The sequence below is a fragment of the Amphiprion ocellaris genome, chromosome 8 (assembly GCF_022539595.1).
Source record: "Amphiprion ocellaris isolate individual 3 ecotype Okinawa chromosome 8, ASM2253959v1, whole genome shotgun sequence".
In the NCBI taxonomy this organism is placed as follows: Eukaryota; Metazoa; Chordata; class Actinopteri; family Pomacentridae; genus Amphiprion; species Amphiprion ocellaris.
This window is the reverse complement of record NC_072773.1, coordinates 14,410,924-14,437,862: the sequence shown is the minus strand read 5'-3', so window position 1 is coordinate 14,437,862 and position 26,939 is coordinate 14,410,924. Positions and strand designations below refer to the sequence as shown.

The 26,939-nt window shown below is 39.4% G+C and overlaps 1 protein-coding gene across 4 annotated transcripts in view; it reads right to left on the bottom strand.

Moving 5' to 3' along the window:
* Nucleotides 1–26,939, bottom strand: part of LOC111579122 (plexin-A1) — a 323,692-nt gene that overhangs the window by 37,140 nt on the left and 259,613 nt on the right. For 2 of the 4 annotated variants that reach the window (XM_035955446.2, XM_035955447.2), the window contains exons 17-21: nt 26,123–26,216; nt 24,007–24,243; nt 17,384–17,527; nt 10,032–10,266; nt 1,321–1,469 (exon numbers count right to left, since the gene is read on the bottom strand). In XM_035955446.2, the coding sequence (XP_035811339.2) occupies nt 1,321–1,469; nt 10,032–10,266; nt 17,384–17,527; nt 24,007–24,243; nt 26,123–26,216 (859 nt within the window). The remainder of the gene's footprint in view (nt 1–1,320; nt 1,470–10,031; nt 10,267–17,383; nt 17,528–24,006; nt 24,244–26,122; nt 26,217–26,939) is intronic. The other 2 variants (XM_035955448.2, XM_023286267.3) reach the window with 1 other exon arrangement.

The window sequence follows — 26,939 nt, the reverse complement described above, 5'->3', positions numbered from 1 at the left end:
CTTGCCAATACGGAAATGCCCGTAGTCCGAGCAGATGCCAGCTTTGGTCGCTACAGTAACACGACGAGGCTCCAAAGAACTGTAAATCAAAATTTGCTTTAAGCTCACTCTGATAGCGTACATCAAGAATGATTTCCAGCTGCTACATCCCTGTTGGTCAAAACTGTCCAACTACTTTGAGTGCTTTCACATTTTGTGTCATCTGTAGTTTTAAGTTCATGATTAATATTCTTTGCTGGAAGTCATAATAATGAGGATTTTATTTTCCTTTCAAAAATAACCAAGGGTGAATCACTAAGAATGAATTAAAAAAGGCACAAATGACAGCTATGAGACCACCCAGAGGGCTTTTTTTTCCAGGAATATAAATCCACTTTCTGGATTAGAGCGATTAAATTAAGCTGTAAAAGGTCAAACAAATTATTCTTTGACTCCAAAAAGTCAGCGCTCCAATCAAAGTCAATGGAGCAGCACCAGATTCTACATCTTAATGATACTGCTGATTACAAACTTGGCTCTCTGGTTTTTAGCTTTGGAGGAGAGTAGTTTATGTTGACATACTATTAATTCTACTTCCCTCGGTCTCAGCAGCAAAACGTCTTTATAAATCAGGTTCACTATCTCCATTCAGCTGTGCTGGCAAGGTGGTTGCATGTAGTGGTTCAATTAGTAACTTAACAGTGATTTATAACACAAGCAGCAATCCTCATAAACCTGAACCTTATTTTCCCTCTTAACTCTAATCTGCCTGCTATCTTTGCTGTACACTCTCTTTTTCCATCTCTTTATCTTGTGTCTATTACATAACATTTCTTTGAGTCAATTCTATGCACTACTTTGAAATTCCTCTTATCAAGAGAATATGGTGAGTGTCTGTCCCATGAGATCAGACTAATGATGATACTAAAGCTCTTGAAAAGTCATTCGCATTCACCAAGATGAGCTGAATACATTAAGACAAAGCAGATAAAATATTGGTTATATGATTGCTTCAAGGTGAACAGCATGTTGAGTTTTTTTTGTCTCACATCTCAGGCTTGCTGAGAGTCCTCTCTTTGATGAAATCTGTCATGGGATGACGGCTACACAGGTATTAAGCAGTAAAGCCAAAGGGATATTTTATTGCCATAAAATACAACTTTAGGAAATATGTCTCTGAATACAACATTTTGCTGAGATTAACTGCTCGTAGTAGCAGCAGGTGTATGCTTGTACCTTTGGTGTTAGTTCATTAGTACAGCACCTACTTCTTTGATCTGTTGCAGCTCATAGTTTCTTGTTAGTTTGTTTCAGTTTCAAGTTGGTTGGTGGTGTACTGACCCGTACCTCCATCTCCTTGAGTACAGGGTGGTCTTCAATCCCAGGAAACAGGACCCTCATGGCGTAAGTCCGATAGTCCAGGAAGGGAATCCCAGCTCCATCCAGCTCCTGGGTCAGCTCATGGATGTCCGTCTGAAGCTCGGCGAAAGCTACAGATGAAGGAGGCAGATAAGAGTAAGAGAAGGTGATAGGTTGAGGGAGGGTCACCAATCAAGATGAAGACCACACAGTTTATCTGTGTGATATCTAGTAAGAACAGTGCTGATAATGTGCATGACAAAAATTATTTTAACCCTCTGAAACCTCACACAGTTTCTCTGCATTGTTTTGCTCCTGTTCACTCTGGGTTCATTTTTCACTGCATTATCAAGTCTTGCACCTTTATGGAAACTGACAACAATGACTAGAAGTAGACAGAACTCCAAAATGTCTTTTGTGCAGTACAACAATACTATAAAGCCATAAATTATTTAAAAATGAATGATTATTTATATTGCAAAAATTGAAAACATCTATAATCAGCGTATACAACATTTTTACTCCAGCAAGGAAGATGGAGGAGTGATGTGACGATCTGTCTCCCTGTTAGCAATATTAATCAAAAATGGACTAATGGATTTGGATGAAATTTTCAGGGAAGGTCAGAAATGGCACAAGGACCATGTGATTACATTTTGGCAATGGGCTTATAGTCTGGATCCACGGATTTTTAAAAAGATTTCTGTATTGTGAGAGAGCGGCACGGCGTCACTGTAACTATGACTACAAGTAAATACTACGTCAGCTGCCTGCTGCTCACATGATTGTGATCCTACTGTAGTAGAATCGTAATCATGGATCGCTGTGGACTTATCAGGGCTTGTCTATCGGAAATGATACAAGGAATGAGCAACCTTTGCAGAGTACTGCACTCTTTCTGAGTGCTTTTCTAGTTTGCTAAGTGTCCACAGGTGTCACTGATACTGGAAAAAAGTGATTTTACATATTAAAGACATTTAACTATTAATATTTGATTCTTCTATCTGCTCTGTGTAAGCATAGCCTGCAGTCCAGCCCAGTTCAACTGGATAGTCTTTGGATTTTTGTCATGTGACTGTTGGTTGCAGCTGACTCATTAATGGTTTATCACTTGTGCAGAGACGCACAGAATTTTTTGTGTTCTACAGAATCTTCTTAGGGCAAACGCATTATTTCTGGCTAATGTTTTGAAATGTTTAAAATCATGATTTTAGGCTTTAATGTGGTTGTACTGTATTTTCAGATGGTACGGCTCATTACGGTTCACAGACTCTCAAAGATTCAAAATCTGCTAATTCTGTGTCTGATATATGGAGTAATTTTGGTGATTTTTAAAAGATAACATGCCTTTCTTTTGGGGTTTAGATGGCTAGCGATTGGGGAGAATGCCTTGATATTTCTATCATGTTAATTAGCACTGCTAGGAGAATGTACGATTTCATTAACTACTCATAATCCTGAAGGCTAGCTAAATGCTAGTACTAAATACAGTCATATCAGCATTTAAGCTGGTGGCATTTTGCAGCAAATTCCAATGTAACTCTCACTATCAGTCATGTGGACTAACTATAACTGACTTTGGTGAACATTTGCGTTGTTTCCCAATCCAGGCTTTTCCGGTACAGAGAAATATTTGCACTCCCTCTAAAGAGCTTTATCCAACATGATAAGATAAACACTTTTGCTCATTGAATGATCAGAAATAACAGTTCTTTCAAGTAAGATAACACATACACTACCGTTCAAAAGTTTGGGATCACTTACACATGTCCTTATTTTTGAAAGAAAAGCAGTTTTTTTCAATGAAGATAACATTAAATGAATCAGAAATACAGTCTAGACATTGTTAATGTGGTAAATGACTATTCTAGCTGGAAATGGCAGATTTTTAATGGAATATCTACATAGAGGTACAGAGGAACATTTCCAGCAATCATCACTCCTGTGTTCTAATGCTACATTGTGTTAGCTAATGGTGTTGAAAGGATAACTGATGATTAGAAAACTCTTGTGCAATTATGTTAGCACATGAATCAAAGTGTGACTTTTCATGGAAAATATGAAATTGTCTGGGTGACCCCAAACTTTTGAATGGTGGTGTACTTGTTGTCATTATTGTACATGGACCAATCAGGTTTGCTGCTGCGTGTCACCACCATGTACCAGGGTCATTCCATCAGCAAACTATTTTGACAGGTCAGATTTTGGAGGGGACAGAGAGCCAGAGACGTCCAAAGAAATTAAGAAACTATCAAGTTATCAACACGTATTGGTTGTGTTGCACCAGATGTATTCATGCCTTCCCTGTATGAGTATAATCCACACTACTAAAATGCACGGAATGAATACATGTTTTTAAATTAGTTGCATAAAATTTACAGTCCAGGTTGCAATCAAGCTAATGAGTTTGGTAACTGATGCTAGTTAACAAGCAATTAACTCTAAGGTTTTTCATTCTGAGAACAAATGTGAAGAATAAAAAAGGACTCAAGAAAATAAAAGAATATCAGTCATTGCAGCTGACCTGAACTAGCTCATTCCCAGGTTGTTGACACATTGGTCTTTAGCTCATCAGCTACAGCAGTTCAGCAACTAACCCTGCAATTATGTCACCAAGTCCTGGACAACGGCCGAGCTCACAACATATATTTTCCTACAATTTTGGAATGACCAATTATGTTAGGATTGAAGCCACTGCTAATTGGTCAAATTCATAAATAATAATGATTAAGTACCAAAGACATGATCCTCTAACGCCGTGTTGAAATAAATATCTGGGGTACTTGACTGCAGCTTATTTTTAGAGATGCTCACAATGTTCCTCTTTTACTGTATTTTGGATAAGTTTAATCTTGCAGTTTTGTGCCCAAAAGCAAGTAAGGAGCAAACAAATTTCCCTGCATCATTTTCCATCTTTGTGAAGCCAATCAATCAGACTTTTCAAGTCTTTTGGTATGTCCCTTCCATGTCCATAGGTAACCCATAGGTTCAAACCAGAGAAAGTTTTGGTGTTCATAGGTCATTTTAAACCCATGTTTGTGCAACTGGATGAAATAAAAATCACAGTTATATTCAACATTGTTGCAGTGATGACAAGTTTTTTAACTTGTGTGTCAGTGATCAAAGGTGTATTCACTTTAGTTGCATTAAGTGTCTACTTTGGGGTCTGTATTTTAAACATAGTCTTTTTTAAAAGTTTTTGTTTTTGAATGTTAATATGAGCAAATGCTCTACTTTACAACTTTGAACAATTTTTCGAGAAGTGATGAAATTTGAATCATTTGACATTTAACTGATTTTCCACAAGGATGCACTCACTTCTGTTATATACTGTATGGGTCACATGAGGACCCTTCCAGAGAAAAAGAAGGGGAACCAGTGCAGACAGACACAGTGCAAACAGTGCATAATTTCAGGTCGAGTGTCTGGGTCTTATAAAAGGGCTAGACAGTAAGGCTGAGAAATTAAAGGTCAGCAGCGATGAAGAAAGAGACCCACAAAGGCTGTAAATGAGGACCAAAATGCCGACAAGAGAAGAGGCATGAGGGACTGCATGGACAGATAGAGATGCAGCATCAGCAGTTCAGTTACTGTTAGTGTTACTTGAAAAAGCATCTGGTCATTTCCCCCAAATGCTGTGCCTAAGAAAGAAACATTCGCACATAAATCTAAAGATGACACTACATATCCATGGTTCACTGACAGAAAGGGCTAAAATTCTAGTAAGGGACATTTCTTCCTTGGTGTCTGAGGCCTGACTATTTCAATCTTTGCTTATCCACAAAATGGCCCAAAAACAATGAAAAAAAAAGTCAGCTCGGGAGAGAGAAAAGCAGAACCAGGAGACAGAAAACAAAGTTCCTGGAAAGGAAAGTCAATTAATTGCATGAGTGGATAATTATTAAGAGAGCGACGGATGAGTTTTCATGCATAATTTCCCCCAGCTGTTATTCCACTGTTTGGTCCACAAGAGAGATGGAGAGGAGAGGAAGCAGAGAAGATGAAGGAAAGGAAGAAAAAAAGGAGAAAGAAGAAGAAAGGTAAAGAAGTGAGGATGGAGAAACAGCGGAAAGTCTGAGGATTGAGGACACAAGTGATTAGGACGAAGAGGAAAAAAAAAGGAAGAGCAGCAGAGGCAGAATGGGAGATGAAGGGAAAGGCAAAAGTGACAAGGAGAAAAAAGGGAAGCATATTCAGCAGAAGAGTAGAAGGACTGGATAGTTGAGGAGACACAAATTAGATGTAGGATTCTTTCAAATTCTCCAGTCCATTTCCTACACCACTTCTTCATCCATTAATCACTCTCCTATTTATTGCCAAAATGGTACATGGTTCTTCTGAAAAAAGACCCAGCAAGAAGTAAGACAGAAATAGCAAAAATTATGGCTTCAGAAAATATTCTTCTGATTGGCTGGCAGGTCTTTTAGAGTACATAACAATACACAAAGCGCAGTTCAAAGTGAGACTATAATCTTTTCTCAACTGCAGCCAGTGTGGCCATGAGCAGTAGAAAGATACTGAAGTAATGTATGCTCCTTTCTCTATGACAAACATGTCTCCTCATACAGTGTTTATTTCTGGCTTCACCTTTGAGAAAATTTTGAAAAGCTTATCAATAACGCACTAAATCGCATTGTCACAGAAGCACAATGGGCATAAAAAACGCAGTTGTGTCAGAAAATGGACAAGCATCGGCAATCAGAGTCCTGTGCTCAGATCTTGTTCTTTTTCTGCAACTTTAAAATCATCAACAAAAGTTATAACATCAAGTTTACCAGTGCTGGCTTTATGCAGGCTACAGTTGTTCTGTACACAGCTGGGCAGCTGTGTACAGAACAACTTCTAGTCTCCACTCAGTTACTGCAGCACAGCAGCTCAGACAGAAGTGGGACCAAAAACGATCCTTGAAAAGAGTAAAGTAATGAGTTCTAACGTAAGGTTTACCCAAGATGGTTTTATCGACATGGAGCAAAGTTTTCAGGAGCAAAGTTTTTCATTAACGGAGCAAATGTCAATACCACAGTAAATCACCTTTATGTAACTGTGGGAATTTTTAAATAATAAGCTATAGACTGCTTCATCTTTGAAACATGGGAAAAGCTAAAAGGATTATTCCATACATCAGGCAGAGACTGACTGACTGAGCTGGATGAAGAGAAAATACTATTAACAACAGTAGTTAGTACAGTAACTACCCGTTCTAGCTGGAACTCATAAATAAACTAATACTCATGCATGAATACGACTTTGTGAAAGTTTAACTTGCACAATTTCTAAAAACGGTTGCATATGTGATCATTTCGGTGGCAGTCTGGAGCGCTGCTCAATCACAGGACAAACTCAGACTGCCTGAAATATAGCTTTTTGATCTGGTCTGTTCTTTGCATATCTCATCAGATCCTCTTCAAACATGGCATGTGTATCCCTGGGGAGCTAGGGAAGTAGATATGAAGTGAATATAAAGTAGATCAGATGAGCAGTGGCCATTCTGGGGTCTTTTTGATGTCCTCAGCTTAAACACTGGCTGTTTGTGGGAGGAGCCTCAGTCACCTATCAACAACGTTACCTTTAAAGGCAAGATTCTAGAATGTTACCCGAAAACAAGGACATCAGAATTTAACCACTGACAGTGGGTGCTACACTAGTTGAAAAAAAAAAGCACCTTTGTTCTATTTGCATGCATTATTGTTTTTTTCCCATATGTTTCCTGCTGTAAGAATACAGCTTACTACAGTTTACAGTAAATCAGCTCATCAAGCCAAGAACTGAGCTCAGGATGCAAGTGGTGAGGAAGATGGGAGGAACAGTTTTTGCTTAGTAGCATCACACTAATACCACAGTACATTATTCTCACAGTTTGAAACAAGACAGGCAACTGCAACAGTGTGCTGAGCCAACATCCTGTGAAGGTAAAAGAACACACCCATTCTAACTCCTCCAGCAAAATGTGCTCAGGTGGAGAGTTTACCCGAAATGTCAAATATAATGACTCCCGGTAATAACAGAAACAGACACTGAAAAATCCTATTCTACTGAGTATTTTCATATTAATTAACATGTCACTATCAGTTGATGCTGTAGCTGGATTTTCATTTTGCATGCAGCTGATAAAAGCTTTCACTTTGGCTGCTGCAAATGCTGTGTGATGTAGGTTTTTCCAGGGAAATTTCTATCTGGACACACAGAAAAAGGCCCCAATCTACACAAATTCTGTGTAGTGACGTGTAAATATTCCACAGCATTGGGTGTGCTTAAATTATCTTGTGAATTTGAATAATTTTAAAAGTTGTGTGCATCCTTTTTTTGCTTTTGTACTAATACAGAATCTCATTTTTACTGCACACCCTTAACTAGAGTGACACTGTCAATCAGCGGTTTTCATTTCTAGCGTAAGTCAGCATCCATGACTGCTACTAATGTGCTGGTTGGGATGATAGTGTACACTGTGGCGTCTGCTTCTCACGCATGACTGAACCAAACATCCCGTCTCTTCTCCCCAAAGACTCTTCGAACAAAGCCAGCCCAACACACACATACACCTCTTTCGCTATCACACGCTCGGCGGACCGCCCACTTCATCTGTTCCTCCGCCCACACGCACTGTCTCGTCTCTATAGGCCAGCTGGGAGTGCAGCAGGCGGGGCGGGGTGCTCTGGAGGGTGGGAATAAGGCCATGCTTCACTTCCTGGAAAAGGGAGTGCTTTTATGTCCGTTGACTAAAATGCTGTCTGTCATCTCGTTGCAGAAAAAGCTGAATTTCTCTCGTCACTTTTCTTGAAAAACACAAATGGCAACATGCGAAAGTGAAGCACTTGCAACAAGATGTGAACACTTTTCTGAAAGTGTCCCCTCAGTAAGGATACAACGGTCGCCCTGCAAATGGAACTCTTTAAACTGTTGCACTTTTTGTTTGACAGCTGATCCTCGGTGGCTGATATAGATGTGACTCTGTTTTGCACCATGAGTGTGTACATGTCTGTCATACTAAGTGTCCACACCTTCACTGTCCTTACATCAGTCATCTACACTCTACATGTTAAGAATCTGACCTCATAGAAGCTTTATTTCAGCTCCTCATCCCTTTGTTTCTGTCTCATTTACCTCTCACTCTGTGCACCCCTCATTTCTCTGCAAACAACCCTCTGTATGATGTTGACATCTCATGCTATCTACTTTCCAACACTGTGTATCCTCTCTGCTTTTTTTGTTCTTGTTTTTCCTGACAATCTTGCTGTAGGGCTGTGTTTTCACTCAGACAGATGACTGACATGTTAGACAGTGTTCTCCACCACAGCCATCATCAAAACAGGTGTCCATTCCTCCTGTAGAGGCCAGGACACCCACACCAATACCAACGAAGCATTGGAGCTGTTCTGAAGGCCTGTCATGGAACAACATCTTACTGAGACACTTTATGGTGGCTTTCCTGTAATTTATCAGCCATCTGTGTCATTTACTTGTGAGTAAATGAATGTATAACACATACAGCAGAGTAGAAATACCACGCTGTACAGACAGCACCATTTGGTTTGTCTGACATATCTATAATGATCATAACATGGCTGAAACGGACGAGGTTGTGAGTTCTACCTGTTTATGTACACAAGTTTGGGGTCACCCAGGCAATTTCATGTCTTACACGAAAACTCACACTTTTATCCATGTGCTAACATGATTGCACAAGGAATTTCTAATCATCAATTAGCCTTTTAACACGATTAGCTAACACAATGTACCATTAGAGCACAGGAGTTATGGTTGCTGGGAATGGCTTTAATTAACTGCATGAACATGGTTATAAAATGACCTGTGAACACCAGACCTGTTTCAGTATTCTACCTTTGTGCTGTGTCTGTCTGCATGTCTGTATCTTGGCTCCACATGAAAAAGAACTGCCTGAGAAACTTAAAAAAAATCTGATTGTGTAACAAATTAACACTGTTCTTTTACATCTGTGTGAAGTTTTGATTCCCTCTACTTTCAGTCTTTGGGCTAAGCTAAGCTAACCAGCTGCTGGCTCCAGCTTCATATTAATTTACACATAGAAGAGTCGTGTCAATCTTTTCATCTAATTTGAAACATAACATTTTTGTATTTTCAAAAATGTCACATTATTCATTCAACACTTTGTGTGAATGACATGACTCACAGATTTGATTGAATTATGTCCAATGCAATGGTTTTTATGCTCTGAACAACTTAACTATTGTAAAATGCATCATGTTTTATTCTATTTAATGATTTAAAACTTTGTCAACCACAAGACACACATATAGTTAAAGCAGACATATAATGCAAAATGCACTTTTTCATTGTTTATGGACATATTTACATGTCCCTAACGTATCTAGAGACCCACAAAATATGATCTCCAAAAATTAAGCGTTTGTGGCCTGTTGTGATATCACAACAGGATAAGCACCGCCCCCAGCTGGCTCCTCCTCCTCTTGTGGGCTCCTCTACGCAACTCACTGTGGCAGAGTAGATGCAAAAGAGGTGTGCCTAATGAACGATCACTTCAGTATTTTGGTCATTATAGGGACATGTGAAACTTAATTAACTTGCCGTAAAGGAGTATAATATGGACACTTTAAGTTACTTCCCAACACAAGTTCAGGTGTTTTCTAGTGATTAGTTTTAACGTGGAGCATAACTGTGGATAAAACTGGGTGCGTGCTGTTTCCATTGTCTACCTTCTTTACACTCCAGGGCCACTCGAGACTCCAGGTTGTCCATCTGGAGCTGCAGACGTTTCAGGGTGCGGTCAGCGTCCCTCGACTTCCTCTTATAGGCTATCAGGACGGCGATGATGACCAACAGTAGCAGGCCTCCACCCCCTCCAATGCCGATGATGGCAGGAAGAGTCAACAGGCTGTCTGAGTAGATGTGAAGAGTACCAGGGGAGTACTCAAACCCGCCAGCACGGATCTGAACACACACACACACACACACACAAGTGATATTGAATGATCAGTGCAGAAAAGACAGAAGTTGCATTTATTCCCTGCTTTTCTTCACACTGTTGCATGGTTATTCAACAGAGAGTTGCCCAGTACAACTTGTTTTCCGCTGAGCGTTTTGCTCAAAGGCGGTCATTAAGGGCTAGGAAACATCTGCTTACTAATTTTTCCCTACTCAGTTTGCGGATTTGTACTCGCACCTTCCGAAAAGACAGAGAGAAAACGAGCAGCGGTCATTTCACCAGCAGCAGATGGTTTGAGAATACATCAGGTGGTCTGAAGAGATCAAAATTTGTTGGTCTGATGAAAGAAAAGCTGACTGACCCAATTTCTACAACAAGAATCATTAAATTTTTATAAGTTCTGCACTCACACTGAACAGGCAGATCTTTGACAAGCTTATACTGTGGAGGCTTACGTCACGTCGACTGCTGTGAACATTTCTTGTCGGAAAGGTTTTCGATTCTTGCCTTCAGGGGAGAAGCTTCAGAAGGCTTTGATAATGAAGATCTCACAAGTTAACTTGCTCGGTTCCTTTTTTGCTGCTTTAGCCGTAGGTATTCAGGCTTAACATTTGGGTTAGATATTGTGTTGTTAATGTTCTCATTTATCACTGTCAACTTTAACAAACTGATTTAGGCCAGAAAGTAAATGCTGTGTACGTGAACAAGGTTAACGTCGGGAAGCAGAGGCTGACACAGACAGCGTTAAAGTAATTTGCACGCACATATACTCATCAAACACTCTGTGCATCCAGGACACACACATATACACTATGCATATACCCACACGCAGCGTAAGTAATCAAACAAAGTAATCACCAGCATTTAAATCTCTCCCCAAGGAGCCGCGGTAATTATGGGAAGTCAAACACATGTAATGTTTTTTTTCCCCTTTTTTTCCTGACTAACTGCATTTACATAAGCACCGTGTGTCAGAGACAAAAAAAAAACACACAGCACTGGAATCCATCAAATCAAGCTATCCACCAGGGGGGTTGATAACTGATTCAAATGAGGCGTGATTATGCACTCTGAAGTTCTTGTAAGTGCACTTTCATGTTAACATTATCAAAGTCTGATTGAAAAAAAAAGAAAACAGAGAACCTGTTATATCAATATCAATATAGTCGATACCTACAAATTAAATTTGTAATAGTACAGATGATTAGGTGGGATTGTATAAGATTAAGGAGCCAATTAACTGAGTGGGCATGATCAGGTTCTAAAGAAGTTTCCAAAGGAGAATGAACCAAATTAACTTTAATATGAGTTTGGCTTAGTTATATTGCAGATATCTGACGGTGCTTCACTTTCACTGATCATTTCTAAACCTTGCATCAATCTGTGGCCACTGTGAAGATTTTCATGAAATATGCAAAATGTAATGCAGCCTGATGTTGCAAATAAATAAGTTTTTTGCACTTGAGGTATTTCAATCTGTGAATGCTGTAATCACAAGTTCTTCTATCAGCAATAGGTTGTATTTCTGTGCATAAAGAATAAATTAAGAAATAGGTGAGTGTATGTGCATCTGTTCTTAATGTATCTCACCAAACACACACACGTGGACAAAATTGTTGGTACCCCTTGGTTAATGAAAGAAAAACCCACAATGGTCACAGAAATAACTAGAATCTGACATTGCTTTTGAACCGTGGTTCAACAGAATTATTTTAAAAAATAAGCTCATGAAACAGGCCTGGACAAAAATGATGGTACCCCTAGAAAAGACTGAAAATAATGTGACCACAGGGACATGTTCAATCAAGGTGTGTCCTCTAATTAGCATCATAGGTGTCTACAAACTTGTAATCAGTTAGTTGGCCTATTTATAGGGTTACAGTAGTCACTGTGCTGTTTGGTGACATGGTGTGTACCACACTAAACATGGACCAGAGGAAGCCAAGGAGAGAGTTGTCTCAGGAGATTAGAAAGAAAATTATAGACAAGCATGTTAAAGGCTATAAGACCATCTCCAAGCGAGAAAACATCATTAAAGGCATGATTCTAGAATGTTGTCAAAGTCATCATTAGGGCTATTAGTAACAGCATGCTTTTCCTGCAATGACAAGTCATAATACCTGCTGTGAAAAATAGGCCCCTCATCACAATAACAAATTCCTATAGAACTGCTTTGAAACTGTCATTTTCTGTAGCAATTTGACGTTTCCACATGAATCAGAATGCTGAAGGGCACTTGATTTAAATATTAATGAGTCTTCACATGTTTATTTTGGGGAAATGGAAAACGCTTTGTAGATCAGCCTTCTCTATGTTGATTATTAAGGACTTGTAGGTTTTCTATAATATAAGGGAACTTGCCTGAGGGCAAACTGAAAAAAAAGAAAAAACTGTGCTCACATACTGCACATTCAGCTGTGAATGCAAAGTGTATCAGCACAAAAAATGCTATATCTATAAAACCGTGTTACCTTGTTACCCCTCACATTGGTATTTAAAATCTAACCTGAGGTCACTGGTGTACACTACTGTTCAAAAGTTTGGGGTCACCCAGACAATTTCATTGTTTCCATGACAACTCACTTTTATTCATGTGCTATTATAATTGCACAAGGGTTTTCTAATCATCAATTAGCCTTTCAACACCATTAGCTAACATAATGTAGCATTAGAACACAGGAGTGATGGTTGCTGGAAATGTTCCTCTGTACCTCTATGTAGATATTCCATTAAAAATCAGCTGTTTCCAGCTAGAACAGTCCTTTACCACATTAACAATGTCTAGACTGTATTTCTGAATAATTTAATGTCATCTTCATTGAAAAAAAAGTTTTTAATTCAAAAATAAAGACAAATCTAAGTGACCCCAAACTTTTGAATAGTAGCGTATGTAAAACAATTAGCTACAGGAAACAAATCCTCAGATGACATGATTACAGCATAAGTTCAAGCGATAATAAGGTGGTGGCACATTTGGTGGGCATGTGTCTATTTTTATTCTCCTGACAGGCTGAAGGACTGGCGGAGGAACTTAAAAAGCTGAAGGCCAAAACAACAAACAAGTTTCTTCGAAAACTCAAGGGAGGCACACAGCTGCCAACACACAGCTGAGCATCTGAAGGGACGCACAAAGACGCCCCGACGCACACACACAACTATTCTTACTGTACACCCACACAACAACGCACACGGCCCAGTATGTCTGGACACCCATTGGGGTCCCCTGTATGTAGGTCATTCTACATGGGGAATATTATTGTGCCACAGCTGTGTCCTTCTCACGCAAAGACAAAGATGCACGTATAAACACATGTACACGAGCACTCGGGCACACCAGCAGCAAGCGACAAACACAGTGCCTGTAGTCAGTCACACACGCAGCAGAAGAGATAAGAACAGACAGCTCTATTTTTTCTTCGGCTATTGTCAGACGAAGGACTAACTCCACCACCCCCGCCAACACGTCGCATCGTTCCGATATTCAACATGACATTTCGTTCAAAAAAGAGAAAAGGAGGGGTAAAAAAAAAAAAAAAAGAAAAACCCAAGAGAGATCCACCTCAGAGCTGGCTGGTTCCGTTGAGAGCTATCATATTGAATTACACGGACGCGCTGTCAGTGGCTTTCTAGGTATATTGGCTGTAGCTAGCAGGGAGTAAATGTCATAAAGATATAGTGAAATGACTGTGAAAGGACATTGGTGATAAGTTTAAAAGGGGTAGAAGGAGGGAAGGGGGCTGAGTAGGTTTACTGTCAGGATATTCAGACAAACATCCAAATATATTCACAGTGAGTGCTGCGTCGCCTGGCTGAGGTTTGACCTTCTTCAATATGGATGCTCCAGGAGCTGCGCCATGATTTTCAAAGTCTGCTCCAGTCAGAATGAATCAGGGATTTCAGTCTGGAGTCTGCTGACAGCTCAACACTCTGGACAAGTAAAGCTGAACGGCTGCTGCGGGACACACTTGTAAGCTTGTTCTTTGACTTTTTTTTCCGCCACTATTTCCTGCTCTATCGTAATTTTGGGAAAATGTGAAACACTGGAAGTGAAAGTGACATCGACGGCATTCGCACCATGGGTGTTGGTAAAAACTAGTCGCAGCGTCAGACACTTCACACACAGAAAAAAAGCAGAACTCAATGATGACGTGACCACGACTTTAAGAAAAAAAAAAAACATGCAAACTTTAGCTTGGATTTGCTGAGCGATGGATGAAATTTGCACATCAGAAAGGTTTATACAGAAAACCAGGTTCCCGGATTAGAGCTTAGAGACAAGCTTAGTGTCTTCATATCAGTGGCATCCTGGAGAAACAATTCTATTCTTAAAACCACCTTTTATGTCTCTGCATAGCTCGAGGACAGAGCTGCACTGTTGACAGAGCTTTGTCACGGATGTAAACTGCAGCAAAAGTGGATACTAATAAACCTGTATTTATTCATAATTTAGCTCTCATTTTACCCTCATTCAGTTTGAGTTTCTTTTCCAGTCGTATAACAGGAACACAAAATCCTACTATTTGTCTAATAATTGGCTATAAGTAGTAGGTACCATGCTGGCATAAGCTTAAAGGCAAGTTTATAAGCACTACCTTTACCTAAACAGTGAGCAGCAATGACAACTCCTGAATCATGCTTGTAGACTTAAGCGAGGTTAAAAAGATGACAGAATTCAAGACCCTGTAGGAGAAGGTGAAAGCCTGAGGGGCAACTTCAACCTGTAAAGGAATTATTCTGCTGCACTCTCAGATCAAAACAGAGATGTTTTTTTCTGCTCTGGGTTTAAAGAAGTCTTAACAGCAACACAGTGTCCACAAACCTATATCCCTCAGATGTAGACTATGAAATTCAGATTAACCTTCTGAACCTCAAGATGCGTTGGTGGGTTTGAAATGTTATCTTAAAAAAATTGCCCAAACAGCACCATTTATCAGAGCAAGAGAGTGTATAAACAGAGAGAACTGACAGATGTCACAATCATGTACGATGTTTAGTTCTGATGGGCAAAGTTACCAAATCTAAGCTTGAAACCTAGATATCTCATCAAAATAACTTTAATCTACATGACTCATTGAAAAAAATTGCAAAAAATAAACTTCACTCAGCTGCAACTAGCAGTCATGTCATTAACATTCTGTTCAGCTGAGCTACAGACTGTGTTTTCCAGTATTAGTAACACTTGTGGACACTGAAAAATGTTGTACATGTTGATTATAGGTTTTTATCATTTTGAATGAATCACTAATCAAGAAAATTTGTTTTTCTTTTTTAACACTGCTGCGAGTTCTCTCTACTACTTGTCATGGCTGTGCTGTTTCCATTGAGGTGCAGGATTATTTTGCAATTAAAAAAAAAAAAAAAGAGCCCATGGTAAATAAAAATGTGCTCAGAAATGCCCTTCAGAAGTTAACATTATTACATTCAAGTGCATCCTTTTTCATTCCGAAATTATTATTCAAATATTCAACTGATAGAGAATTAATCAACTAATATTTTGAAAATTTATGAATTACTTCAGTATTTTTAGGACTGTTGGTTAAAAAAAATAATCTATGAAGTTGTTCTTTTGGGCTCTGGGATAAAATTACATTTTCCAGGAAAATCTTACATTTTATAAACTAAGCAATTAATAAAATCAGTCCAAAAATTATAATTAAAATCTTAACTGAAGTCCGAATGATTTGTCTACATTTACAACCACAATGCTGGTATCCCATAGACAATATATAGGGGGCAAATTTTGAGCTTACTTTAGCGTTCCTCAGTGACACACAGCTTTCTTTGTACCAGTTAACATGTTAAAGTTGTGTTAACAACAAAAGCTGTGATTTCTGCAGCATTTCCATGCAAAATTTATTGCGTAGAGAAGGCTGGAAGCAATAGAAAATCCTGACCTCCGGTTTTGTTTTACGGTGTCAATCATAGACGTAAAGAGAGTCTTCTTCCTGAAGGTGGTGTGGACAGCAGCAGCTCAGCTCAATTTAAAGTTACAGACACTGAAGCAGCCTTTCCAGGACAGCAGAAAATTGAAAAGCACATTCTGGGAACATGTGAGACTTTCATTAATTTCGAAAAAGGGTCCAATATGTGTCCTTTAAGTGTGGATGCAGGAAACGATGAGGGGATGGTGCAGTGAAGACGAGCGCTGCTTTGATTAGAGTTGACTGCCACTGGAGAACTCTCTGGCACTAGATTCACAGAGGGTTAGGTACATTATATTATGAAGTGAAGCTAATAAAAATATAGGTATAATGGAGAGGCCACTGAGGGACTCTCAAATCTAAAACCAGCAGCACCTGCAGCAGAGAAGTGCTGACGCCTGCACTGCTGTTGATGTAAAAACGCTTCAGTGGATACAAAGAAACACGGGTTTGCATCTGCAGACTAATCTAAAGGTTCACTGTGGTCATGTTAAGTATAATACATGAACAAGTGAAAGATTTTCCTTTTAGTACCAACATTCCAAAAACTTAATGGATTTCGCTGAACATTGGTGCGGCGTGTGCAGCTCTTTAGATTTGAAGTGTACAATCATACATCTTTGAGAGTTTGGGTTGCTGTGACTAAAGCTCCACTGCCTTGTTTTCAGCAACAGATTTGCTGAAGGCCAATGAAAATCAACATGTTAATAAAGAGCAACATATTTAACAGCATCCTTGGTGTGCAAGCTCAACGGAGCGCATCGCAGATCTGTCAGAGGAAACTGTTTTGAACAGACATGAGGGGTTATTCACATAACTCAGCAACAAGGTTAGAGTGACATTATGGGATGAGATTGTCAGACTGGAATGTTATTTTTTCTCATATTCACAAACATGAATTACTGGGTCAGTGTGGATATAACAAGTAGAGCAGGTGACATTTTCTTTGTCCTTTCATAAATTGCTTTTTGAATAGATTCTGCAAACTAAAAGCTGACCTAGTAATTTAACGACAGAAATTATATTAAGAAAGAAGTCTAGCATGAAGATCTCAGCCCTTAATACTGACAAAGGTGTCTGTCATATAACCCATTAAATGAATGCTAGGTCAGTGCAGCACCGAGATATGCGACAGTTTGGTAAGTCATGGCTAATGTTACTGATGGACATGAAGAGGCAGAGGACAGAATCGCGATCTGACCGTGACTTTGTGTTGTCCGGTGAGGTTGGGCCATTCACACAGCAGCTGGCTCTCAGACAGGGTGAGGATGCAGGGAGTTTCTCCAATCAGCACCGTGTAGTTCAGGCGACTGTTTCCTGGAGCTGCTGGGATCAGGTTCCGACCCTAAACGCAGAAGAAGAAGAGATGAGGAGAGGCACTCAACTCATTTGCGCCTGCTTTGTACACTACACTTATTTTTGAAAGAAAAGCATTTTTTTTTTTTTTTAAAATGAAGATAACATTAAATTAACCAGAATTCCAGTCTAGACATTGTTAATGTGGTAAATGACTATTCTAGCTGGAAACAGCTGATTTTTAATGGAATATCTCCATAGGGGTACAGAGGAACATTTCCAGCAACCATCACTCCTGTGTTCTAATGCTACATTGTGTTAGCTAATGGTGTTGAAAGGCTAATTGATGATTAGAAAACCCTTGTGCAATTATGTTAACACATGAATAAAAGTGTGAGTTTTCATGGAAAACATGAAATTGTCTGGGTGAGTAGTGCACATTTAGATAGACATTTACAACACCTTAACAAATTAACAGTTTTATTGAACTCCCAAACAGTTACTTCCAACTTACTTTCAACTGTAACTATCTCGCTGGCTCAAATATGAACTTCAAAATGCCTACCGTTTTTACCCATAATGATTCACTAATGACAATAAATCTTGTTTCTGTAAATCAATGGTGAGAAACACGTCACTGTTCAGTACAGAACTGCAGGATTAAACACTGCTAAAGAACATGGAAAGAAGTCTGGTGAGAAAGGCAGAACAACGCAGCCCATCCAGCAGACAGCAACTACGAAAAAAGTCTCTGAAGAATGGCAGAACAACTCTTCAGAAAATCAGTAACCTCCATGCCAAGGAGGAAAGGATTTTGTCATCCAAAATAATGGTGGACATACAAATATATAAAAAATAAAAATAAAAATTCTGAATATTAGTCAGAAAATGTACTGAGTATAATTGCATTGAGCTCCTACTGTTGGGTTGGTATTTTTAATATAATAAATGTTAACTGTTAGCAGTTAGTCTTACACAAAAGAAAATATACCATTGTTCGACTTGGCGTTAGCAGTTATTAAGGTTTAAATTAATTTTGAAACATTTCAAATAATATTACACAGGGATGAACAATGAACATCTGTTGTGTAATGTAGTTTGTTGACGAAGGGAAGAGCTGAATACACGAAGTGACAAGACGAATATCGTGCGGCATCGTCATATTCAGATCACGCCACATCGTCCGATGGAGGGGGGAGGGGTGTGGGGGTTTCAAATATTCGGATCTCAAAATTAATATTCGGACACCACCGTAATGACCGAATATTCGGATATTTGGGTCCAGCCCTAATTCCCGCAGCCCGCTACATATTTCGGTCACACAATTCGGGATCCGTACATAACGTACGCATGCATAACACACGTCTGTGCTCACCGCAAGGTAATCTTTCATTTATTTATTTAGTTTGTGGATAGATCTACATTAAATGGCCACATTCTACATTGCCGTGTTTTCTGAATACACAAACTGAGGAATGAACAGCCTTGGCAGAGTACTGCGCTCTCTGAGTGATTTTCTTCTTTCTGAAAGTGTCAGTATTTTCATACAACAGCTGGGCACTGTAGTTTTTAGCAAGTGAAGTAAATAGTGCATCTGTTGGACTACATTCACCTGATGAAAATACTAATATGGAGCTATTGTGAGCATTTACAGCAGCAGGATGGTGCATACTGGACAAATAAATACTGTTTAACATTGTGTGGGAATAGCTATTGTAAAGGTCTAGCTTGTGTTCATTTTTATTGATTTGCTTTCTAACAATGGGACTAATTTAATAATTCTAATCCACTGAGAGTTTTGGTCTTTTTCTGGGAGTTTTGTTCACAATGGGGGGAAAAAAAAAGGAGAATATCACAAAATTCATCGCTTACACAAAAAACCCACTTGCTTAGTAGTTTGCAACAATCACCTGTTTGCTGGTGGTTTAACAGTCTCATTTTGTGTTTGGCATAATTTTAAAGAGGGAGAAGGAGAAAAAGGTTTAGTAACGCTTACACTACAGCTCTTAGTGGCACTACGGGGGGTGCTGAAACCCACAGAGACCAATTCTGTTCTGTCTTCTGTCAGCTAAACTGGATTCCGCACATGAAGTCTGTACCGGAGGTGTGTAAATTCCAACATTTGTCAATTTCAGTTCCAGGCTTTTATTTCAATATATAGTTCAATTTGACACGTACTTTGTCTGCGATGGAAGGGGGGCAGTTAGCGGTGTAAAAAGAGGAAACAGTAAGAAAACAAGAAGCAACAGGAGGAAAGATGAATACAAAAGAAACAAGACAGATAGGAAATGCGGCAAGAACGCGTCAGGGGAGACGGCACGAGGAGAGAGACGAGAAAAGATTACGAGAGCTGGAGAAAAAGATGAAAGCAGTATACTCTAAAGTGAGAAAGAAAGGGAATGAGCATGAAAACAGGGCGAGCGAGACAGACAGAGGACGGGGGGGAGAGAGGAGATAGCTGCCGTGTCTCCCGCTGACTTAGCAGTGGGACGCAGAGACAGACTCCGTTTTCCAATCCCACCGTCTCTGCAGGCCGCCACCCAACCCCGCTCTGCAACCCTGTAAACATGCATCCCATTGCATCTCGCAAACACACACACACACACACACACACACTCCCACAGCATCCAAACCTCTCACACACACACACACGCACACACACACACTCACACACACACACACACACAGAGTTCAAGCCACACACAGAGCTGTTGCCACACATAAACACAACAGGCAAGAAGCATCACGCGGGGACGGGCTCTCGACAAAACACACACACACACACACACACACACACACACACACACACACACACACACACACACACACACACACACACACACACACACACACACACACACACACACACACACACACACACACACACAGCAAAACACCAAGACCAGGTGAATGTTTTCTTTTCTCTCTCTCTCTCTCGCTAACACACCTCAGTAAAAACACACTCGACACTACAGATGAGAAACTAATTGCGTGGCAGGCGCAGCGCACGCATCTGAGCAAACACTACCCCCACATCCCATCTCAACAAATTGCGTTTTTGTCCATCTCATCAGCGCTTCCAGTGGGTAGGCAGTTCCACCAACAAGCCAAGCAGGAGATTTGGCAATTACTGAGAGGCTCTTTGCTAATAAATTATCATTTAAGAAATAAATAACGACGGTTATGCTGCTTTCAATCTCTTCATGGAAATAAGCAGCGTAACACACTCTCTGTGATAACACAAGAGATAGTCAAGGCAAATTCTGGTAATAGATTAAAGCGCACTACATTCAATACAAACGTAGCACATCAGTGCGACATCGATCTAAAAGAAATGAATGTTATATTGTCTCTTTATTGTATAAAGCCACTTACAGCTCGCATACTGACACAGTTAAATGACAGATGTGCACACTTGAGAAATTTTTTTTACACCTCCTTCAGTTATTTGTAGACACTAACCCGCCAGTTATTTCAATTAATTTTGCAATAGCAATATCATAGAAATACAGTCACTCCGAAAAAGTCACATTAATTCTTGTTCATTCACTCTTTGACTAAACATTTCAGGTGAGCTCAGTGAGATAATACAATGACACATGCGCACGGTTCAGAAATTGCCAATTAATTTCTCATACTTAATGTCCAATCACCGTTAATGAAAATGAAAGCCAAAGTAATCCAAATCTTCTAGACCACAGGCCTGTGTGCTTCCATACTGCCCCTCCAGCACCAGAAAAAATAATTACACAAATTGAAAGGACTGTTATTTAAGAAGGCTCGAGGCCGTGGAAGAGGAGTGCAGTTAAAGAAGTTCTTGTTAGTTACTGAAGGACAAAAATTGGCCTTGTAAGGTGTGGGCATTTGCTTTCAGCTTTCAATAATGAATTTGTCGGGTTTTTTTCCTCCTCTGAGAGACCTTGTAAACACATTTGAGAGCTGGTTTTTTTTCCTCTCTAGAATGAAAAAAAAGCCTGTGAGAGTACTTTGTGTGTGTCCGTCTGAGAAGGCTGTGCCATTATTAATACAAGATAGGTTCAATATGTTTCAGACTCTTGTAGTCAAGCTGCAAGTAGAAAAAACCCTGGGAGAAAAACATCTATCTACCACTACCCAATAAAAACAGGATCAACATTCAGCTCAAAAATCAGTTCAAAAAAGAACCCCAACTTTTAGTATCAATGATATCAGCAACACTTAGCTCACTCTCACAGTTTTCTGTTGTAAAAAAAAAATCATCTTTTTGATCAATATTATATTTTAAATACAATGTAAGGTAAGAAGGCATGATCTACCAAACATACTGGCATATCAAGAGTTTTGAGACTGATGTCTTTTTTTTTTACTACTTCCAAAACCAAATGCATAAGCATGAAAGTGTAAGAAATGGATTCAGCAGTGTGTTTATCTGCTTTAACACATGATCCAAACTCTTCCATATCTGAAGAGTAAAACAAATGTTTCTATCAGAGTTCAGGGTGAAGTTAGCAGCTCTGTCCTGCTCTCGACTGGATGTGAGGAGGTTTACCAAGCCAGTGTAAGCAATACATTGTCAAGAAACATTTACAGGTCTTCAAGGAGAGCAGAGAATACTTCTGGAGTACAGAGAGATCGAGTTCAGACACAAACGTCAACACTCAATAGAACATTCTCTCATAATCCTACATACATCTCAATAATAAATAAAGGAATGTGTGAGTTTCTGTTCTCTCCATATCTCGGCAACCTTACATCTGATCTACTTCAAACTTGGTGAGGGTGTCACCAGGGATCCAAGGATGTGCAGTGTTGAGTTTGGAGTTTTAGAGATCTGTTTGGGTCTTCAGCAGAACTTTCACTTCTTGTGGGAGAAGGCTAAGTCGGCAACATCATCAAAGATAAATGTATATCGCATAATGATGACACCATCTGAAAGGAACCATACATGCACCGGTAGACCAAGGTAATTACTTGAGGAACGCGATGGAGTTATGTGACGACTGGCGTTGGTTTGTCTGTCTGTTTGTCTGTTAGCAACATTACTCAAAAACGGATTTGGATGAAATTTTTAGGGAAGGTCCTAAATGACACAGGCACCAAGTGATTAGATTGTGGCAGTGATGTGGCTTATAGTCTGGATCCACGGATTTGTTAAAGATTTCTGTATCATTGCGAGATAGGGGCACGGCGTCATTGTAACTATGACTACAAGTGAACACTACGTCAGCTGCCTGCTGATGATCACATGATTGAGATCCTACTACAAATCGACCGCTGTGGACCATAAATTTTTTTTTTTTTTGAAAGATTTCTTCCGTCGGAAATCATACGACTGAGCAGCCATGGTGGAGTACTGCGCTCTCTGAGTGCTTTTCTTGTTACTAATGCAACAAATTTTTGTTATAAACAAGCCGTGTTTAGCATTACAATATGAAATACTATACATATATTTCAGTTGCTACTTCCTGTGATGCTCGGTTTCTTTGATATTTTGTTAGTTTGTTTGCTGTCTCACTGGGGTTTAGAACCAGACAGTAAGTTGATGTACACTTTTACAACTACTTTTATAATTACTATTTTTTAAATAACTTTCCAGCTGTGATCATAACATAGCAGTCCAAACTTATGATTTCCACTATAATACTTACAGCAGCAGCAGTAAGCATTTCTGCAGAGATATGCAATGATGCTATAATACAGTGCTGTTTCTTTAGAAGCCTTCTGTTCTAAAAACTGTAACAAAATTTAAGAGGTAAACCAGTCAACAGAAACTGCATTGTGCCATACAGGAATGGAAACAGTGACAGGAACAGTAACTCAAGCAGGCAGTGCTTTGTGTTTAAATTCCAAAAACACGACGTTCTTGATTTCCGACAAAGTTTATTTCCCTGCCATGTTCATTGCCTGGCAAAACAGCAACAGCGAAGTCTCGCAGACTCTCGTGGTATCACATTACCTCGCACAGGAAGTTGACATTGTGAACGTCCAACTAGAGAGATTTCCCATCAAATCTGACCCCATGGTTTTGATATAATTATCTAAAAAATTAAAGCATACATTAGTCAGTACAGGATAAAGTATATGAAGCTGCCAGATATTACAGATGATTCTGCAATAGAACAAAAACCAAGGACAGTTCTCTATTTCTATTTTTCTTTTCTATTTGTGCTTCCCACTGTGGGTCAGTCAAAAAAAAAACTTTTTATTTACCTCTAGCTAAAACCTCAACCCAGAAATTTGAAATTAACTTTACATTTGGTTTTTTTTCTAACTCTGAGTAAAAGTGTGTATAAATCTGTGTAGGTGTCAATACCCTTATTTCCACCACACACACTGTGTAAAGGCATCAGAAATATGCACTCGAGTTTCTTTATCTTCACAGCTGCATTGTAGAACATGTCCCTGAGAAGTTAAAGTGTTTATAAAGCCTCCTAGATATGTATTCACCAATGCTGTTTGCAAGATAAATACCTCAGATCAGAGCGCTGATAAAATAAACTGAAAGGTAGGGAAAAGTGTTATACAAAATAACTTGTTTGTCTGCCTGACCTTGAGGATAAGTGGCGACGTGGGTTTGAGCTCTAGGACACCGGAGGGACTCAGCGGTTCAAACACAGGGTCGGGGTAGTAGCTGAATGTCTCGTTGACCACCACCAGAGCGTTCACGTTGTCCATGTAGAAGCCAATCTCATCTGGGCCGGTGCCAGTCTCGGAAAAACCAAGCTCTGAGTCCGCCACCGACGGAGCGAGGCACACCATGACTGAGTTGTTATACACTGTACAGTTCTGAAAGTGAGACACAGAAGAAGAAAAAGGTCATGGTTTTTGCTGTTAGTCAGTGGGAGAATCTATGGTATACAATCTAATGCATTTTAACACAAATCTAAAGTTTTAAATGCCTTAAATTGTAAACTTCTTTTAGTTGTGTTTACAAAATGGTTAGATGTTAAGTAAAATGGCAGCATTCCCTGTCTCAGAAACACTAAGAACAACCTGCAGGCTATAATTTTCTTTTAAAACGGATCTGTTGGGTATAATAACCCATCCTTTCTGTAAGTCAATGCCCTGTGAAACTACAGTGCTGTTAGACTGATTGGAAATGTAAATTGGTTGCAAATTTATGATCAACTGTTAATAATGGGCAATGTGCTCTGTGCCTTTGCTTGTACTGAGGAGTATTTACATCATTGCTTTGGAGAATATATGAATACATGATGTCATGGCCATGGTTTGCATTAATTTATAGGACTGCTCAGAGGACCATACTATAGCTTTAACATACACTAAGAATCAAAAGTTTGTGGTCATTTAGAAATGTCCTTCTTTTTGAAAGAAAAGCTTTTTTTTAAAGAAGGTAACATTAATTTAATTAGAAATACAGTCTAGATATTGTTAATGTGGTAAATGACTATTCTACCTGGAAACAGCTGATTTTTAATGGAATATCTACATAGGGGTACAGAGGAACATTTCCAGCAACCATCACTCCTGTGTTCTAATGCTACATTGTGTTAGCTAATGGTGTTGAAAAGCTAATTGATGATTAGAAAACCCTTGTGCAGTTATGTTAGCACATGAATAAAAGTGTGAGTTTTCATGGAAAACATGAAATTGTCTGGGTGATCCAAAACTTTTGAATGGTAGCGTATGTTAGAAAAAATAATCTCAAATGTATGTTATATTGCTCTCATGTGCTCTGTGTATGGAAGACAAGATGATAAATGATGTTGATGAAGTTTTAATATCAGTGAACACATTTGGTTCCATGGGTATGCAACAGTAATGCACTTTGACTACATTAAATGATAATAAGATATCCACTGTGATTGGTTTCCTATCTCACGTTATTTGTTATACTTTGCTGGGATGAATAAAAAAAAAAACATATCCAGCTATGATTTGTTGTAAATGGGTGACAACATTCAAAAACCCCAGCATGGTCCTTTAAGTGCAAAATAGTACTTTGATAAATGGCTATGTGGGATGCATCATGTAGGCTGTTTGCCTCAATAAATGACAGCTTTATCTGCAGGTTGAAGTGCCTTAGTTCTGTTTAGAGTTCAGTTCTTAACCCTGACAACTGAAGAGCTTCAACTCACTGTGACAATCACCAAAGTGCTCTGTGAGCATTTTCTACACAACCGATGAAACTCTTCAACCATTTAAATGGGACTTCAGGTTTGCATGGATGTTTGCCACGTTTCTTCTTTATTCCCCTAAAACCTTTATCTAACTCTCTTACTCACACACAGAGTCTCTCATGTTGGGCCTGTATTTTTTTTTCTTTTCCTGACACAAACGCTCATGAGGAGCGGTGACATTTGAAAAGCTATATGGCCCGAGGTAGCGTTAGATGTCTGAAGCTGTAGCTTGAGAAAGACGAGATGTGAGCAACACACAGAGACAGACTGTCTGCCACCTTCAGCAGCACAGTAGATTTGCATGTGCATGTGGAGGCTTCTATCTGAACGTATTTGTCAGTTAATGAATGTGTGCATGTGTAAATCTGAATAATGTATACCGTATATACTGTGGGCCGGGCCGTGTTTGTGAATTCAGATTCTGGCACATAAGCTTGTGTATGCGGGTGGGTGTGTCTTTAAACACGGCCCTTTTTGTTAGTCTGTGTGCTTGTGCTGTGTCTGTCAGTCACATCAATACTTACATGAAAGGATTCTGCCTGCCCGTACTTGGCCCTGATCTTGGGTTCTCGAATGGTTGCGAGGTTGGTTCCACTCACCGTCAGCAGAGTCCCACCACTTTAGAAGAGAAAAAGAAGATACAAAAAGAAGGAGAGTTGTAGTAAGCCTAAAAAAGAAATGCTTCTCCTGTAAGAACAACCTCCAGGGCTAAAAAAAAAAAAAAAATCGCAGTTGTATTTCTGATTGGTAGCAGCCAAATTTGACAGTTACAAATTATCTGCCGGGATAAAGTCAGTCTAAAGAAAGCAGCTCATGTGCCCCAGTCCTGCTGTAAATGTAAACTGAACAAAAACTGACAGAAAGAAACAAGAAAAGCTACAAATGTCATTTCTGTTGTTCTGATTGGAAAATGGTTTAATTTAGCTGATTGTGCACAAAAAGGTTTTTGAGCTGTTCAAATGCTGACAAATTCTGAGTTGATCCACACCTTAGTCAGGTGTGGCTTTGAAGGACAGAGATCAGATAGTGACCAGTACACAGACACTGCTTTGATCCAGTGACTATAAAAGCCCACTTTAAAATGCAGCTTTACTGAAGTGACACAATGCCACAGATGACAAAAGAATGACAAGAACAGATGCTGTAGATCACCATTTTTTGTCTTAAAAATCACTGCTCTGGATTTATGTGTCCAACTAATGATCCTGTCCCCCAAAACGTCTGCCTACTTTACTGACGACATTCCATAAGCAGCATCAACAACCTCATTGCCTCTATGAGTTGCAGATATGTGTGCTTTTATCGACTTCACGTCTGCTCTAGGACACCACTCTCCATCAT